General features: G+C 42.3%; 1 protein-coding gene across 4 annotated transcripts; it reads left to right on the top strand.

Annotated features, from left to right (window-relative positions):
- The first annotated feature begins 101 nt into the window (after positions 1-101).
- Positions 102-18,356, top strand: cep85 (centrosomal protein 85). Of its 4 annotated transcripts, XM_084049972.1 has the most exons (15): positions 102-215; positions 1,775-1,833; positions 1,976-2,104; positions 5,954-6,155; positions 6,530-7,160; positions 9,327-9,457; positions 10,350-10,467; positions 11,901-12,086; positions 12,466-12,618; positions 13,503-13,657; positions 14,201-14,318; positions 14,987-15,037; positions 15,131-15,238; positions 15,454-15,706; positions 16,100-18,356. In XM_084049972.1, the coding sequence occupies exons 2-15, from the start codon at positions 1,794-1,796 to the stop codon at positions 16,261-16,263; spliced, it is 2,439 nt and encodes an 812-aa protein (XP_083906098.1). In that variant the 5' UTR covers positions 102-215; positions 1,775-1,793; the 3' UTR covers positions 16,264-18,356. The 4 variants fall into 4 exon arrangements, with proteins under 4 accessions (XP_083906098.1, XP_083906100.1, XP_083906101.1 ...); XM_084049974.1 differs by lacking the exons at positions 102-215; positions 1,775-1,833; positions 1,976-2,104 and adding an exon at positions 4,272-4,460; XM_084049975.1 differs by lacking the exons at positions 102-215; positions 1,775-1,833; positions 1,976-2,104 and adding an exon at positions 4,272-4,528.
- The last annotated feature ends 1,363 nt before the right edge of the window (positions 18,357-19,719 follow it).

The raw sequence follows: 19,719 nt of genomic DNA, 5'->3' as shown, positions 1-19,719 counted from the left end.
CGTGGCCGCAGTGCGGGACACGCTGGACTAACAAACAAACACACCGGGTGTTTGAAGAAGAGTGTGTGCTTTTTACAGTTGGCGAGAGAACACAGACAGTACACACTACAGAACAGAAGAACAGCAGCTGCTGGCTGGAGCTGGCAATCACTCAGCTCCCCAGATTTACTGTCCTTTTGGGCTTTTAACAATCATTGTCGTTTTTTTTATGAAAGGTAAGGTAACGTCACGTTTTAATAACGATTATTACCAACTAGTTGTGTGTTTGTTTACGTCTTGGTCTTAAAAAAACATATAACGTCCTTAGGTTTAGGTTTAGTAATCTGGTTAAAGTGAAGGCTGTAAAGGCTAAGACGTGGTGGTGGGTTTAAAAACTGAACAATAATAACATTTCACTGTTTTTTAAAAGCGTCGTTTATTTGTCAGAGTAGTTTAAATGGAAGTTTTTAGTTCTTTAAAGCCCGACATGTAAACAACGGACGTTAAGATCACCATGTGAAAGCGTTCATCAGTAGAACTTTATCCAGCTAGCATTTATTAGCCATGTTAGCTCTCCAGTGTTAGCAGCAGCAGCAGCAGCAGTAGTAGTTCTAATGACTGGCTTCAACACACACACCCGATGCTACATTTAAAGTCAAAGTTTTCATTGTGTACCTCTGTCAGTGTGTGTGTGTGTGTGTGTGTGCAGTAGTCTGTTTGATCTAATTAGGAGACACTAGCATGCTAATTGAATGTGTACCCAGTGGTGTAAAGTAACTAAGTACATTTACTCTAGTAAGTGTTCTTAATTTTGAGATGTTTTATTTTTATTTTACTGGAGTAAAGAGTACTGGAGTACTTCCAATTTTCATTCAGTACTTTTACTGATACTCCATTACATCTCAGAGGCAAACATTGTACTTTTACTCCACTACAATTATTTGACAACTTTAGTAAGTAGTTACTTTGCAGATATAAATGATGATATTTATAGAACACACATTAACCACTTTAGCCCTAATTTATGCATATGCTATTTGAAAAGCTACAAGCTCACAACGCCATTGTGAGCTTGTAGATCTGCTATTTTCAAAAATGTTTAGTACTTTTACTTTTGGTACTTTTAAGCATGTTTTGATGCCAATACTTTTGTACTTTTACTCAAGTAACATTTTGAACACAGGCCTTTTACTTGGTAACAGAGTATTTTCTACATTGTGGTATTGCTACTTTTACTTAAGTCAAAATATCTGAGTACTTCTTCCACCACTACTGGTGCAACCGCAAGACCATTTGTCAACAGATTATGTAATACAAGTCACTGACATGTGCTCTGGGTATTAATAATGTTGTTGAATGGAGGTCTGCTCCAGACTCTAAATCGAGGATGTCTGTCTGATGTTGTGTGAGGTCAATATAAGTTGGGGTTGATGATAAGTAAATCTAGGTTCCCCAGCTGTTTCCCAAGGTCGGGTGTGGGCACCCCTGGTGACCCCAGTAAATAAACACTGAGGATTTTACATTGTAGATTGGCAAGTCCCAGAGAGAGAGAGGAAAGGTATCAAATCGGGGGTCTGTGGCCTAGTTAATATCAAACTGGGGGTCCTTAAAATGTAAAAGCTTAGTTATGTATCTGTCTTAGTTAGTTCTTATGATCTAGCCCGGTTGTGACCTCTCCGTTCAATACAATATCACCTAGCATCGAAACCAAACGATCCAAAAGCTTGTTTTGTGTCTATATTCTAAAGAGAATCATCTATGTAGTTTATTTCATTCTCTTCCCCTCCCTTCGCAGTCGGCTGACATCGTGTGAAATGACCACCCCACAGAGATACCTCGAAACCAAGCCGACAGGTAAAATGAAGAAATACATTTAGAAATGTCATGTTAACAATGGATGAGTGATTACACAGCAAACATCAGCCGGAAGTGCCTCTTTGTTATTTCTATGATGTGATTGGAATGACCAACTGCTGTCATTGTGTCACATTTTTAGTGCGGTTCTGTGACATGGAGTGGCAGACGCCAGCGGTGTCTGAGAAGTACCAGAGACGTCTTGGCAGACGGCCCGGGACGGCGGACAGCGGGGACACTGGTCTTGGCGCCTCATCTGACAGCACAGAAGGTGACATGTTTATTCCTGCTCTCTGAGCCTGTCTGCAGAGTGCCGTATGTATTGTGTATCGTTGGTTTGGACTGTTTGTTCCTCACTCAGCACTGCTTAATAAAGCGAGACACATTTAGCCCATGATGACACATATTCTCTGTTTACTCATATACCGTATGCTCACTGTGGACTACTCGTATTATACAACACCTTTTCCCCCCCTTTTTCTTACACTAACCAAAAGCTGAGACCACTCACGTGCCTGTATGTGCACACGCACACCCTGTGAGCTTGTAGATTGGCTGTTTTATTTTTGCTATTTCTTTCTAAAAAGGTTTGAATATATATATTTTCAATGTTGAATATTTTGAAGTTTGAACATTTTTTTTTTACATCATGATGATGATCACAAAACATGGATGGAGGGTTGAAAGTGGATGAAATCAAGTAATGATTTTGTGCAACATGTTTACAATTTTGGACGGCCTCAAAACAGACAACCCTCCCCCTGATCTTTGGCGCCCCAAGGGGGCCCCCCCGACCCCAGGTTGGGAAACACTGCCATGTAGGAAGGTCGGCCAAAACAGCTGGCTTCCCCACAACAGAGTCATTGCAATTACTATGTAGTTGTTAGTTCTTCAGGTTGTGTGTGATCAACTTTTAAATGGACATTATATAAATCTTAGACTATGGGAGGGAGGGGAACATCCTTGGAATGTCTTGTCTGGCTGTGCTTATAGACAGTGAGAAATAATCTCTCTCTCTCACACACACACACACACACACACACACACACACACACACACACACACACACACACACACACACACACACACACACACACACGCACCCCTCCCCTTCTGTGTTGTGATTGGAAAAAGGGAACATCATCTTCTGGTCTTGTGTGTTGTTGTGCCTCTGACTATTTATAAAGTGAGAAATGTGCTCATGATCCAGGCATGCTCTGGAGATTTGCAGAGGTAGATTATATACCCGGCCAAAAATGCCCCCATCGCTCTATGGTTCATACCTCTGGTGTTGGGTCTAATTAGGTGGACGGGGTGTGGGGTGCAGCGGATGCTAGGATTGGATGGCTAAATGGAAACTGGGAACCCTTGTCCCCTTACTCATGGTGTGACCGGTTACATGCAGAGAGTTTCTGTAATGCCAGGCCTTTATAAACGGGAACAGGATGAGTTGAATGTGTGGAGTCAAGTTAAGGTTGCATCAGTTGGTCCTTTTTGTTTGTGTTTTATTATGGGCATCTGTGTGTATGCCTTTTCTATTAATGAATAACTGTTTTTTTTTACGAGGCATAGTAGTTACGTTTTGTTTTTTGACCTAACGGTCAAGTATAGCTTGGTTCTGAGGTTGTAATTGATAACCGTGCTTAGCAACACGAGTCTTACTTTAGCTTTAATGATGGGCTGTGGTGATGCAGTTCAGAGTTTGAAAGGGTCAAGTTAGTCAAGCCTATCTCTTGTGTGTAGGGGGTAACCAGTCTAACCACATTAACTCTGGTGTCCCTATTTTGGGTAAACCTTTTTTAAAAGTTGTGTGAAAATACTAGATTGACAGGCTCACAACCTTTAAAGCTATCGATATTCATCGTACGGCAAACCATAGAGGGCTTATGCGGTTAGTACAACACAGTCACAATATTCTGTTTCAAAGTTTTAGTATAAGTCTTATAGCCTATATTTTATATAAGTTGTCTGGAAGATGAGTCGGATTGCTAAGCTGTTTCCTCACTGACAGAGGGGTTTAAACTTGTTCCAGGCAGCCAGTCCCATAAATCAGTTGAGCCTTGGGGCTCCTTTTGCATTTTGAGTCTTTGCCCTGTTTTGCTTTTGTGCATGGAAACTTGATGTCGTTGCCAGAATCCTCTTGCTCATGCTTGCTAATTGTTATTCCTCCCAGTAGTTGCTAAGCAGTAAGCACTATCCGTTGTAGTCTGAAAGAACCCATAAAAAAAAGCCTCCTGTTCACTTGACTTGTTGTTTTTGGAGGTACACACATACACGTGTGTGTGACGTGTGACTGGGAGGGGGCAAGGTGCTTAAATAAGCGGCTCCCACAGATCCCGTCTGTAACTTGAGCGGTGGGTGCTATAAATACCCCTAACCTTTCCTCTGTGTGCGCTGTTTGTGTGTGCGGTTGCTCAGTGCTGTGGTACAAGGGTGGACTTGGTCATTCTCTCTACTAGGACAATACTCCTTTGGGCACGCTGCCTGCCTGCCCCACTGCGCTCTGGCTGTCAAGAGTTTAGCCTCAAGCTTCCATGCGTTCCTTTCGGTGCCGCCCAGAAATGCAGAGGGAGGAATTCTGTGACGGCTCAAATCGTTCTGCTGCTGCTCACCTCCTCACCTCGGATGTAAGAAAATGCCACGGCTAAGTTTGCTGCTGTGTTGGAGTGAGTGTCTGGTCACAAGCCTTGCGCAGGTCCGTCAGGTTTGTAACTGCTGTTTTAACGTGGTCGTTACCTAACAATGTGCCTGTTTGTGCCGTGATGGCAGGTGGACCTGTTTGTTAGCCGTTTTTGGTCTGGCTTTTGCTGTTCGTTTGCTTCAGGGCACTGTGAGTGTGCAGTCACAGAAAGTCACCTGTAAGGCTTCATGTTTTGCGGAAAATCTGGACAAAATACGTTTGTGTCGGAGTGCTTGGAAACAAGGTGTCTACTGTGTGTGCTCTGTGGGTGCCTGTCTAATCTTGTAGGGTGTCAAGGAGTTGCCTAGTCATGCATTTTTAGGTTTGACCCTCCAGGCAGCAAAAAGCACAACCATCACTTTTATGTAGTGTAAATCACAGCTGGTGATATTTTATACAGGTCTGTACATTTGATGCATTTAAAGCTAAAGAGTTTATTCATGGGTTGATTACAATAGGCTATGTGATGTGGTACCATTTCTTACCATTAGTCTACCTGTTTAGGTCTAGGTCATGGTCTGGTTTGTTGCTACTTGCTAACCACTTAAACCATATATACTATACTTAGTTGACACAAGTATCCTGTGGGTCTATTCTAGGCCCCCTAATGTTTTTTTCCCCTCTACACCAAATATCTGCGCTGAAAATAGTAGATCTAAAAGCCTCCAATGCGATGCATTGCAAGCTTGTAGATCGGCTATTTTTGCTGAACGTTCACCCCAGCATAGGGACACTAAGTCCATAAACTCTGCTGTTGCTACTAGTCCACATAATAATAAATAACAACCTGAAAATAGAGTAAATGGACTTCCCTGCTGCTATACATAGGCAACCTGCTCTAGTTTTGTTGGGCAACGTGAAAGTGTTTGTCTAGTTGTCTACATGTGTGTATTTATCTGTACCAATTAACGAAAAAGCACCTCACTTGATTAATCTTGTTATACGGCAACCATTGAAAGACCATTTCACCCATTTCCAACCTGTCTTCATATAATTGGTCCTCACTAATGCTCATTATAAGACGATGTCATTTCTATACTCATTCTGTGTCTCAGAGGAGGGCTGTGGACTTTTCAGAACCCTGCCTACCAGTAACATCGTCTGTAAGCAGGTTTGGTGACAAGTTTTCAAACGTGTTTAAATGAATTCAAGAACAATGGCTTCCATTTCAGTATGCTAACTTTCCAGGAAGAGAAAGTTTCTATTGGCTTTGGATCCCCATCTATGATGTAATTGATAGGCAGGTTGCTGAACTGTCCATAGCCCACCAATGAGATTCAAAGTGAGAAGATGGAAATTGTGCCATCTTCTATTGAGCATTAGTGAGGACCCATTATATGAAGATAAGGTTGAAAATTGTGTCAATTTGTACACTCTGTGAGTTAAAGGAACACTCCAGATTTTGACGGTGTACTTTTCACTCCCTCCTGTGGCTTTTAGATTTCTGCAGCACACGCAGCAGCCCTTCCTTCCAGCCCATCCGCAGTCAGATCCCCATCCCTACCGCACATGTCATGCCGTCCACGGCCGGAGCACCGGCCTCCAAGCACCTGCATCCCCGCATCCCAGAAGAGGCCCAGGCCTCCGCTGACCCTCACAGGCCTTCCTCTGGCTCCAGGACCTCCAGCGGCGCCAGCTCCAAGTAAGTCTCTCACAATTTATATATATTAAAAAAAAAAAAATCCTGATCATTACTATTATTCGTCAGAATCGTTTCCATTCATCTGTATGAATTCTTCTGTTGAAAAAGAATGAAATATAGCCCATCTACAAGCTTGTAGATTGGCTATTTTTGAACATTTTTGTGTAAAAATATAAAATGCATAGCCTGTTTTGGCCATGGTACATTATTTATTTTGATTATTGGTACCGGTCATTGTCAGTCATTTCTTAGTTTACAAAGCCTACAAGGCAAATGTTCAATGTGAAAAACACGATCAAGTCGTTAATCGCAATCATTCGTATGCCAGTTAATCGTTAATCGTTTACTACATATTTCATGATGGTGACTGACAGCCCTAGCTCCAAGTCCTCCCTCTCCAAATCGGCCTCCTCACCCAACCTGGACGCCCAGTCGGGCACGGGAGCGGATCCCCTGGGGCCCAAACCAGACTGCCTGAGCCGCTACCGCAGCCTGGTCAACGGCCTGGACCATTCCCTGTTCCCCACGGGCGACCAGACGCACCTGGGCGAGGCCCAGAGGTTCGACACTCCCGCCATGGAGCCCACGATGAACCAGTCGGCCCTGCTGGGGAGTCTGTGCCCCGACGTCCGACTCAGGCTACAGATGACCGGGCTCGACTCGACCGAGTGCGTCTCGGACGCCTACAGAGGAGGAGGAGGAGGAGGCATGGAGCATTCCTATAAGGTCCTCCCCGAGGCCAGGCCGGGCCTTCCGGGAACGTCTGACCCGGGCTGCATGCAGAGAGGCGGCCATCCTGGCATGGCCGCGTCGGCCGGAGTCTATCCCGGCTCCCTGGGGCTGCAGACACAGGCTCTGCTAAGGGACCTTGGGGGGGCCAAGGTGTACGACTCCTTCGAGCCCTTGTTGCAACAGGACAGATGCAGCGAGATGCCCAGCTGGCAGCAGCAACAGCAGCAGAAGCAACAGCTGGAGAGTCTGCGCCTGCAAGTGGAGCAAATGCAGGTGTGTTTGCAGCAGAGCAGGACATTCAAGTTTAGACTTCTAGAGCAGTGGTTTTCAACCCTTTTCATAGCAAGGTCCATTATTTATTCGGCGTTTGAGCCACGGATTCACCATTTGATGAGATTTAGACTCTCAGAGACTTAGAATTGTTGTCGTTGGATTTGTATTTGTCCAAAATTCCATGCTGTATTGATGTTGGTATTATAGGAGAGATAACAGGTACACGTTGATAAAAATAACAATTATTGAATTAAGTAATGCAGATGTTTAACAATAATTTCATTTTACGCTCTCAAGAGTTGAAGATCTATAAGGGTCCATTTGGTTACCAACTCTCCCATCATTTAGCTGGGGACCACCTGGAACCCCCTCAAGGACCACTGGTGGTCCCCGTACCACTGTTTGAAAACCGCTGTACTAGAGCGATACTGCAGAAAAACACCAAGGTTTCTTTTCCAAATAACGATTTGTTTCTCAAATACGATCTTTAGGACTGAGGTGTCCACACTCACTGTTATTTGCAAGTGTTCAGATTGGATTTGTATACAGACAGACATAACTGAAAATAGCAGATCTACAAGCTCAAAACGCATTGCGATGCACGTGTTGTGAGCTTGTAGATCTGCTATTTTTTCGGGGAGCGACCCCGTCGTATGACAAAGTAGAAATCAGGCTTTAGTGCCCACAGTGGGACAGATGTTTGTTTAGACATCAGATTTTAATCGCATTTCAAACCACTTAGGAATGTGGTTCAAATGTTAATGGCAAAAATCAGTTTCCATGCGTTTTCTTTTTTACTGTTCAGACTTAATAGTACACAATCTGATTTGGGCTTCCAGTGTGAAAAATTCAGATTTGAGACATTCTATTACACATCTGTTCAACACGTGTACACTAGTCTAACGTTTGCTGTGGGGGGTGTGTGTGTGTATATATATGCTAATAATATTCAGTATGTTTGTATGACATAATATAAGTATCGTCTTGCACCGGTCAGTCACGGAGTGACATTCCTGTCATACATTAACCTTTTACTATGAACACACTCTTACTTTCCACTACAGCATGGGGGAGTGAATACATTAGCCAGTGTATGCATTCATTCAGGACTTGTACTGAATGAATGTCATTTATTTAGATGCCATTCACTGTGGGTTTTTATTTTACATTCAACAGGATTAAAGTTGTCAGTGACTGATATCAGTCATTTTTATTGGATTAAAGAGTATTATAATGGGTCAAAGTAGCAATACATATTCTATTGCTTCAATTGTAAATTGATGTTCAGAAGCATCTTCCATAAAATCCTATACGGAAAGCAGAGGTTAAAGCCTCGATCTGAAATTTCTTCCAAATTATAGAATTACATATAAATAATATTATATAAGTATATATAGCAACAATATAGGTTTTCAATGATAACATAATCATTGAACATAACATAATTTAACACAGCACTAGTGTGGAGGACTCCTTCCACATTGTTTCACAAATTACGGATTAGGACGGCCTAACAAAATGTTCAGTCATCATGAGATTTGTGATGCTTTAATCCCTGTAGATGTGAATACATGCACTGTACTAGGATGTGTAAAAATGACCAAAATAAAATTTGATTTCTATAATTCTATTAATAATTATTTGAATATTCGACCACGCCCCCCAATTTCCTCGGTGAAATTGTTCTGGGGATTATTATTTTTTTCATTAAATGACCATCCTAGGTTACAATAACGGCATTGCATTGGCCTATAAACTGGTTTTCAGAAATAAACAAAGACGGTACCATGTGCATCTTTTACATTATTGTAACTAAACTATTAAAGACGTGGTAAAATAAAAAATATGTTTCACACTTTTAGAGCATACCCACAGTCAATCTATTTTTGTGTATTTTTTATATCAAAAGTCCCTAAAATTTGATTTGTAATTACTTCCTGTAAATGAGAGACAAAATAGAGAATAGATAAATATTTTTTACACCCATACTAGGTGTCTAAAATGTAGTTACTATGGGCAGGGTTTGGATGACAACATAGCCTTTGCAACAGACCTTTTTTTAATATAATTTTTAATATTACATTTTTATCCTAAAAATGATTATTCTGAACCATCCCGACCCTAACATGTATGTCATGATTTATTTTTTTCTCTTTTGGTTTATAGTTGATGAATGCTGGGGTGGGCCAGTTCTCGTCCGTGTACACCCCCTCCCCACACTTGGAGTCTGGCAAGTGGGACTCTCTGGTCAAAGCCAACGAGGGTTTGTTGAAGGAGAAGGAGCTTGTAATAGAAAGGTAAAAAAAAGGGTCCAGATGACTTCACACTACATAATGATACATTATTCAGAACATTCACAGACCTCCAAATGTTATATTGTTATTATATAGGAAATGGGGGGGGGGGGCGGGAAAGAACCTGCATTCCAGTAGATTTGATGTAAAAACACAAGATTTCTGCCCGACAACAACGATAGGTTAACTATACTTTCAATATTGTCTCTGTCATGTGGAAACCTCATATGTCCAAAACTGTTACTTTTCAGGATTCCAAAGTAGCAGATCTACAACAAGCTTGTGGATCTGCTGCTTTTGATGCTTATTGTGTGTGACGCTGTAGTATGACCAAGTAGGGCGTTAATATTACGGAAAAACACAAACTATGGATGAGAAAAAAATATGGAGATGAGAGGTTTCTGGCCGACCTCAACGATATGCAGACGAGTGATTGCAGTGCTGCAAAAAAAGGGAACATTTGTAACTCAAATCTTTGCTTCCGGTTATTCTACAAATATCTTAAAAGTCCTAACATTATTATTATTATTTTTACTTATGTTGCTATAATCAGTGGTTCTCAAACTTTCTTCATGTCAAGGGTCCCCAAAATGATATGTATTTGCCCACGGACCCTCCACCCCAATCTCAAAATATTTTGTTCCAGGGACCCCCAGAAGCAAAGATTGGAGTTAAAGATGTATATATATATATATATATTCAAAGAATTGCACACATTTTCTATTCCCCCCCCCCCCAAAAAATAGCAGATCTACAAGCCCATAGCGCGGCACTCTGTGCCGCGCTATGGGCTTGTAGATCTGCTATTTTTGAATAGCATTTTGAAAAGACATCTAAAATGACACAGATACGTTCCCTGTTGACCGGGGTGGGCTCACTTGGTTGTGTTTTACAGACAGAAGCAGCACATGGCCCAGCTGGAGCAGCGTCTGAGGGATAGCGAGCTGCAGGTTCACGGAGCCCTGCTGGGGCGCGGCGCTTCCTACGCAGACATGTGCATGCTTCGACTGCAGGTGAGCTACCGTGGACATTAACAATGCACATTTACTTAAGTGCTAGTATTTATATAAAACATCTTTGAGGATCTGTACTTTAGTGTTTGAGTTTTTGGGGGCGGGGAGCTTAGAAATATTGTACTTTTGACTCCACTACTTTTCTAGGAAGGGACCCCCCCGGGACCCAAATTTACAAAAATAGTACTTCATGAATTAACTGCTTAAGGCCTATTTAAAAAATAGTGAAAAAACAGTGAAAATTTCGCCTTTCTACAAGACTATTTTAGAAAATTTCTGAACGTACTCCAGTACTTTTAACGCAAGTACAAATTTGACTGAGAAACATTTAACTTAAAGGTAGGGTAAGTGATTTACTTTGGTTAAAGTGTTAAATGGCTCTATATTCTGATAGTACTTATTGCTATAGTGTTTGTTCGGTAAAAGGAGTCTCCCCTGTCTCTCCAGCTCTTTATTAAACAGAAAATGCATTTTCAGTGCTCTTCCCTGATTGGCTTAAATTTTGTCACCTACCTGAAAATGTACTGTTTACTAAAGAGCTGGAGAGACCCCTGTGACCGAACAAGCAATGATTGCTATCAGAATATAGTACTTTAACCTTTTTTAACAAAAAATCAATAAATAACCAAAAAATATCACTTACCGTACCTTAATATTAGTATAGAATAGAGTATCTATTCTATACTTTGATTCAAGTTCAGGGTGTGTCCACCACAGAGTAAACGCGTGCAGAACACTGTGTGCCTCTTCTTAAAGGGGAAACCCCACTTTAGTAGAGGTTTTGGTTGTGTTTTTACCTTGCCATGATGTAACTCCAAAGGTGGGCAAGAAATCACCAATAATTGCTCCATTGATTAGAAATTGATAATGAAAATATGCTCCTCATTGACTTGCATTGTACAGTGAAACGGCTCTCAAAGTCACTCTTTTAGCGTGTAAACGAACGCAAACAAAGCTGATTCAGACAATATAGAACCTCACCAAACCCAGTACTGTTTTCTTTTTATAAAAATGTCAACTTCCTGTTTATTTTACAATTTTTATTAAGAAGAAAACCCGGGCTGGATCTGTGGATCCGGATCTTCAAATAGTAAAATCAACAGGAAGTTGACATTTTGATTAAAACCATACTGGGGTTGGTGATGTTCTATATCGTCTTAATTAACTGAATTAACTTAGTTTGTGTTCGTTTATGTGCTAAAAGAGTGACTATTAGAGATATTCCAGTGTACAATGTAATTTCTAATCAATGAAGCAATTCTTTTTTTTATTTCTTGCCCACCTTTGGAGTTCCATCATGGCAAGGTAAAACACAACCCAAACCTCTATCAAAGTGGTCTTGCTCTTTAAACACAGGCGTGAAAACGAACGGCGCCAGGGGGGGAAAGTTCATAGTAACCTCTCTCTCCTAATGTGTGGTCATCATGTTACAGGAGGCTCAGAGGGAGAATGCCTTCCTGAGGGCTCAGTTTGCAGAGCGGACGGACTGCGCGGCCCAGGAGAAGGCCGAGGCGGAGCGGCGGCTGGGCTCCGTGGAGGCCGAGACGCGCCGCCTGACCGACGGACTGAAGGAGAGCGCCGAGCGGCACGCAGAGGAGATGAGGAAACAGGAAGAGAGGGTCAGTTACATGTGACATATCCACTTAAAGGGGCATGGAACCCTAGGCCAGCGATTTAATAATTGTATTAGCTGCAGCTGTGTTTCACATCACAGCCTTCTAATTTGAACTGGAAAACGAACTACAGTTAAGTTTAGGGTTACACCAGCCCTTAACCCCTAAATACTCTATCATACGATGAATAGCAAAAAATAGCCAATGAGTCTACAAGATACGTCACATTGTAAGCTTGTAGATCGGCTATTTTTTTCCTTATTTTTGAAAATGTTCACCTATAATGACATGGCCAAAATAGGAACGCCAGATTGAGAGTGGTTTGACACCATTAAGAGCACATGACCGTTGCTTTAATGTCGTAGTTTTGGCCGTGTGTTTGCAGATTCGCAGTCGGGACAAGCACATCAACAACCTGAAGAAGAAATGTCAGAAGGAGACGGAGCAGAACAGAGAGCGACAGCAGCGCATCGAGACTCTGGAGCGCTACCTGGCTGACCTACCCGCCATGGAGGACTACCAGCGCCAGAACAAACAGGTCCGTCGCTCATGAATTAAAGTTCTCAGTCGCCACGACGGATTTCAATGTTTTGGATTCCATAGAAGCCAGCATGTCTTCTATGGAAGCATGTTGCGCAGCACAAATAGATGATCTACAAGCTCTCAATAGGCTATTTTCGATTAATATTTTCAAAGATTGGAGCATTTGAAGTGGTCAAACTAGCAAAATGTTTAGACGCATTTTCCATAAAACCTAATGGTCTCGGATATGTCATAAAAGCAAAGGTTAAAGCCTCAATCTGTGATTTCTTCACCTGGTTGGCAATGTAGAACAGCAACAATATTACTAAAACATAATCAAGATTCATTTTACATATTGTGTTAATCGTTTAGGAAACGGCGCTAGTGGGGGAGGGCTCCTTTCACACTGTTTCACAAATCACATAAGACTTGGCCATACACATTCTTTCAGTCGTGACTCGTGAGACTTTATTTTGCTTTAATTCATGCGCCGTCGCTCCATCCTAACTGATCACATCCTATTGTTCAGAACAAACGGGTCAGTCTCTCCATCCTAACTGATCACATCCTATACGGTGGTTTGAAAACTACAACATGACGTCACTGAGCCGCGGTGATAAGCCGCTCACCGCTCACCTCAACACATCTCTCTGTTTTTACTTACCGAAATCACCGGACTATGAGCGCCTAGTATCATAATCACCTTTTAGGTGAAAATGTTTCCACCTAAAAGGTGATCACTTAAAATGGTAGCATGCAGCCACCTTAACACGGCAGCGAATGCTTCCAAGTGGGAAGTGCTGCACTTAACAGTAATGTCATGCTGATGATGATATACAGTGTTATATGTATATGGAGATGGAGACTGACTGATGTTGTGTCATGATGTTGTGTGTTCAGCTGCTGGACGTGGAGCAGCGGGCGGCCCACCTGCAGGGCAAGGTGAGGGAGCTGGACGTGTGTCTGGAGGAGGCTCGTTCTCTGACCAGAGAGAAAGACTCACTGCTGGAGGAACAGAGGTTCAGAGAGAGAGAGCTGCTGTCCACCGTTACCAAGTACAAGAACACACACACACACACACACACACACACACACACACACACACACACACACACACACACACACACACACACACACACACACACACACACACACACACACACATTTTAACACTTTATTCATGTCCACATAAAGGAGAGCATACAAGGGCACAAATATTAAAGGTACAGTTAAGGTTACATTCACAAAATCATGACATGTCTTCATGATACAATAAGCATATCACTCTCAGTACTCTATGGCTATAAGTATTTATGCTATGTTGATGAATTGAATACATAGGACCACAATGGAAACGAGTCCCCAGGACATTTTTATCCGTTTAGCTTTAATGTCTGACTGTACCGCGTGCTGTTTACATTTCTGACTAATAAAGTATGTACGCTCTTAGAGTTAATTGATCACTGAGGATTCTACAGTGTCGACTGGGGTCCCGGAGATCAAATTGTATCAAATGGGGGTCTGTGGCCTAACCATGCATATCAAACTGGTCCTTTGGGAATCACTAGGTTAAATTAAATGTTTTTTTTTTTGTTCAGTTTGCAGGAGCGAGTGCAGGAGGGTCTGGAGGACGGAGCCCGGCTGCCCTCCCTGGATGTGGAGACGCTCAGAGCAGAGAACAGCGTCCTGAGAGAAGAGCAGCACAGATTGAAGAAGGTTCGACCACATGAAAGAGCCCTGACATGAGCAACATGGGCAATTTAAAAAAGATGTTTAAACCAACAGAGTGCTTTGGATATCGTTGCTGTCGGGCAGAAACCTCTTATCCACATATTCTAACTTTTTGTGTTTTTTTTTCGTAAATTAACGCCTTACTTACTACAGTATCATACTACACCGTCACACAAAAGCATTCAAAGTAGCAGATCCGCGACGTGTTTTGAGCATGTGGATCTGCTTCTTTTGATGCTCTTGAATATATTAGTTATTGTTTTGGGCATACCGTATGAGGTTTCCACCCTTCCAGATACGTTCGAAGTTCAGAGCGCAAAGCAAAACGCCTCTGCTCAATGATTGTGGGCGTGTTTCTCCAACATTCTTTTTTTTTAAACTGCCTGCTGCTGCCTTTCATTGAAACTTCTTTACTTATATTTCATAGGAAAGTGACATTGATGAACTCCCAAAAGTTGAACTCATTTCTGCAAGAGGTAGCAAGAGGCCTGCTCCAGTGTGTTTCTACTATAGAAATGCATGGCAGAAAAGCGCTGGCAGCAAGAAAAGAAACACGCTTTCTGTGGAATGTGGTGATATCGTTATGCGAAAGAAACCCTAATTCTTGTCCAAAGAAATGTAGTCTAAAAAAAGCCTGATTCCTCTCCTTGCAGGTCATTGAGAAACAGCTGAGGATGATGGAACAGCTTGGGGCTCAGATCAGGGTACGTCTTGTATTCCTCCTTGTGTGAGTTCCCATGCATTTGCACGAAGTATGATCAGAGAAAAATGACTTGTATGATTGTGTGTTTGAGCAGAACTTGGAGGAGCAGCTTTCCCAGGAGGAGATCAGCTCCCAAGCTCTGAGAGAGGAGGTCAATGCCAAAGAACAGAGTCTGCAACAGCTCCGTACAGCCATGAAGGAGGTGAGAGACACACACACACACACACACACACACACACACACACACACACACACACACACACACACACACACACACACACACACACACACACACACACACACACACACACACACACACACACACACACACACACACACACACACACACACACACACACACAAACTGTGACTCTGTATATGGGTGCAACATTGTTGACATTGACGTGTGCGTTTCAGCTGTCGGGCCAGAACCAGGAGCTGCTGGATCAGAACCTGACCCTGCAGGAGCAGATGGGAGATCCAGAGTGGAGGAACCAGAACCTGAACCAGGCCTCCGGCAGCACCATGCAGCCCTGCGGGGCCCGCCTCACCCAGAGGCTGCATGCAGAGATGTCATCCTGCCTCGGTGACCTGCGCTCCCTGTGCAACGTGCTGACCCAGAGAGCACAGGGACGAGACCCCAACCTCTCCCTGCTGCTTGGCATCACCTGTAAGTGGCTAATGCTCCTGGATTGTCTGTTTCTTTACTGTTATTTATTAAAGCATTCAGCCACTAGAGGTCGTGGTTTACTGTGGATTTTACTAACGGGTAAGAGGCATAGGAAGCACAACGAGTCATCGTAAAATCACGGTAATCCACGGCCTCGCATGGATTATTGCTTTTCTTGAAACTGTTTACAAATATGGTGACAAGAATATCATACATACTGTATTCCATTGACATACCCCAAATCGTTACGTGCTTCAGCATGATTCAGCTACCGGATCAGACTTGACTTGGACATTTTAGAGTCCGGTACAGCCATAATTATGTTCTAAAACAATGCTAAAAGAAATAAAATAAAGATAAATCAAGTAAGTGAATTCTGTGTTCTCTCCTCAGCACCCCCTCCCATTGAAGAATGTGTGGAGGACTGGCTGAGTCCAGAGGTGTTGCAGAAGAAGCTGGCAGACGCCCGGCAGCTCCGACAAGACGTGGAGGAACTGCGCACCATAGTCTCTGACCGCTACGCACAGGACATGGGAGAGAACTGCATTACCCAGTAGTCCTCCTTCCATAGTGTCTTGACCGCTACGCACAGGACATGGGAGAGAACTGCATTACCCAGAAGTCCTCCTTCCTTAGTGTCTGACCGCTACACACAGGACATGGGAGAGAACTGCATTACCCAGTAGTCCATCCATCCTCCTGGAAATGGAAAAACCCTGTCAACTCATCAGCCTCTAGAACATTGGTTCTCAAACTAGGGTCTGGGGTTCCAGGGGGTCCCCAGCAAAATTAGTTAACATGGCGTCAAAATATGTTTTAACTACTTAAACCCCTATATACATTAGCTATTTTCAAAAACTGACTTTTAAACATTTTAACAGCACAACTCTTGTAAGTCACCAAATATTTTCAGATGGGGGTCCCCGGCCAAATACGTTTTAAATTTGGGGTCCTTGACAATGTTTGAGGATCAGTCTTCTAGGTAAAGGGGTCTGGGATGCCAGTGACCTGTAAATGAGTGACAGACGGAGGACTGAGTTCTGTTTGGGACGGGGCGGAGGCTCGTCAAAGTGGACGTCTCTTCATCCACTGGAGGGTGTTGGATGTGAGGTCGGCCTGTAGGTCATTATCCTCCTCACAACGCTAAGCTCAGCAAGTTTTGGCAATCGGAGGAAAAGCTGAACTCTTAATACTTGACATTTGTAGCATAATGTAGGTTACGTGTGTGGGGTGTTTTATTCATTATGACATTTTTATGTCTGTTACCAAACACTCGTCCACTTTTTTTCTAGTGAGCGGGCATTTGTGCAACTATGAACCTATGTAACTTATTTTAAACCTTACTTTCCCTCTTATGGGGGGAGATAATCCAGGATGTGGTTGACAATCAACTGAAAATATTTTGATCTGTGTTTTTTGAATGACTTTGAATGACAGGTTGTTGTTCACACCAAGCAAGATAACTACAAACACAACTCCTAAGTCAAGTGGATGGCAGAGTTCACACAACTATAGTTGTAGTGCTTGTTGTGAACGGCCCTAGAGACCGTAATGTTACTGACAAGCCATTATTTAAAATGGTGGGCACCGTAACGTTAGATTTTGATGTTGGGTGGAGTAACAACGGTACACAGTACAAATCCTCAGCGTCAATGTATCCGTTTGTAACTCTGATAGTGTACAAATTTGTACACACTGAGTTAAATTAAACACTGAGGATTTTACATATAGGGGCTATGAGACTAAAGCAACTGACACCAATAGGCCTACTGCAGTTGTGCGGTCAAAGGGACCGTCCGAAAACGGCTCTATGAATGTTTTTTTTTGGAGGCTCTCTCTTTCAATGACTATGTCAACCTGTGCCTTTTCTGTGCTGTTGTTACAGCCACAATACCAATGCATTTAGACCAAGTCACCACACAAAGCGCTATATCCACCACCGTCTCTCTTTTGACGTGACCTTACTTGGTCTATCAAGCTGCAAAACAATCAATACATTCCTTGCCATTGACTGTTATGGCTACTTTGTCTTGGCTTCGTGACTTAGCTAGTTAAGGCCTTTACACTGTTGTAAACCAAGTTGCTGAATGATTTCCACTTAAATAAGTTTGTAGCAGGCAGGTTTCTGTAGATTCATGGCTGGCGGCATGTCAGCAGAACAGTGGTTCTCAAAGTAGGGTCCAGGGACCCTCTGGGTTCCTTGAGAGGGTTCCAAACGGACTCGTAATGGTCTGTAACTCAGAGTTATGAGGGTCTTTGAGATTAAAACGTTTGAGAACCACTGCTCCGAAAGCATGGCAGACTTTATATTTCAAGGTTGATTATGCGGCTAACATCCAGTTTGATAGACACTAATGACTGAACGCTACATTATCCTGCAGTATTGATTTTAATTTTTGTTTGTGTTGTGTAATGTAAAAAGCATTTTTTGGTCCTAATTTATTACTGTAACAACATCTCGCTTATTTAACAAGCATTACATAATAAGCTGCAGATGAGCTGGAATACCAAGTCTTTATTTTTTAGAAAGCCAACTACTGCATGCTCCAACATCTCAGATCTTTTTTTTTGGGCAAAAATGGAAAAGATGTTTATATTTTCATATATTATGTTTTGTCTTTGACTGTAGAAATAAAGATTGTTTTCAATACTCTTGCCCATTGGTTTAAATATATGTAATTGCATTTATTGATGACAATATTAAGCTTCTCTGCAGAGGAGGCCTAAGCAATGTTTCACGTGTTTCAATTGAAACAAGGCCCGACAGCCGGAGGCCCCAAACTGACACACGCAATTGAATTATTCAGCCGCAGTGTACTCAGAATCGTCCCACTCAGTCTTCTGTTGCTGCTGTACCCTTTGGTAAGCAGAAAGTGTCACTTTTCGGAAGTTTCAGAAAGTGGGCGAGACTGGCCTGTATGGCAGTCTAGTTGCACGCCAGTGGTGCCCACACCAAAACAGCAGATATACAAGCACATAACGCGTCATGCTGTGACGTGTTGTGGGCTTGTAGATCAGCTATTTTCAGTGCGCCTCACTGCGCAACATAGTAGGAACATGAGAAGTCGGCACACTGTGCCAAGGATCACTGGCACAAGCTGGAAACGTGCTTGAGAATGCACAGTGCCACTGACTAGGTATTCCTGTCAAAGTGGTTTCTCTGCTGTAAACTATGGAATCCAACTCACTGCTTTAATACATATGACCACAATGGAAAGTCCCAGTGTTTTGTGTTATGCTTTTAGCTTTAATGTCTTGCTGTACCACGTGCTGTTTACATTTCTGACTAATAAAGTATTCAATCAAATAGTCACACTCACAGTGACAAGAAAATTACATGGACATCACTTGTTAAAGACTAAAGAGTAAAAAACATATCGGAGAAAAATAATAGAGAATATCCTCTGTTAGTTTATGCATTTGTAACTGAGAGCGTGCAGTACAGCTGTTTTGGACCCACTACAGGTGTACACTAAAGAGTTTAACAACTGAAGATTTTGCCGTGTTTAAATTAGTCTAATTTGTCTAATTAGTCTAAAGGTAGTGTAAGTGATATTGTATGGCTAAAATGTGTTTTTCTTCGTTAAAATGTTAAAGCTCTATATTCTGATTAAATCATTGATATAGAGTGTTTTTTTCAGCAGCAGGGGTCTCCCTGTCTCTCCAGCTATTTAATAATCAGGTGGGTCACCAGTTCATCCAATCAGGAGAGAGAACCCATATATCCCCTTAAAATGTATAGCGTTCCAATTCCAGGTCTTTTTTTGCCAGCTCATTTTGTTATTTCATCACTTCCAATGTTATGTTTATCCTGTATCCTATATGAATTCTCTCTCCTGATTGGAGGAAATTGGTATCCTGAGTTCCTGACCTGAACATTTTCTGTTTACTAAAGCTAAAGAGACGGAGCAATCCTGTTACTGAACAAACACTATAGCTATGAATATACTGAATATAGAGCTATTTTAACACGTATTTTAACAAACAAACAAAACAATCATTTGTACCTTAAG

Source organism: Gymnoscopelus microlampas (assembly GCF_963454915.1).
Source record: "Gymnoscopelus microlampas genome assembly, chromosome: 3".
Lineage (NCBI taxonomy): Eukaryota > Metazoa > Chordata > Actinopteri > Myctophiformes > Myctophidae > Gymnoscopelus > Gymnoscopelus microlampas.
The sequence above is the reverse complement of the archived record's forward strand: the minus strand, read 5'-3'. Positions and strand labels throughout refer to the sequence as shown.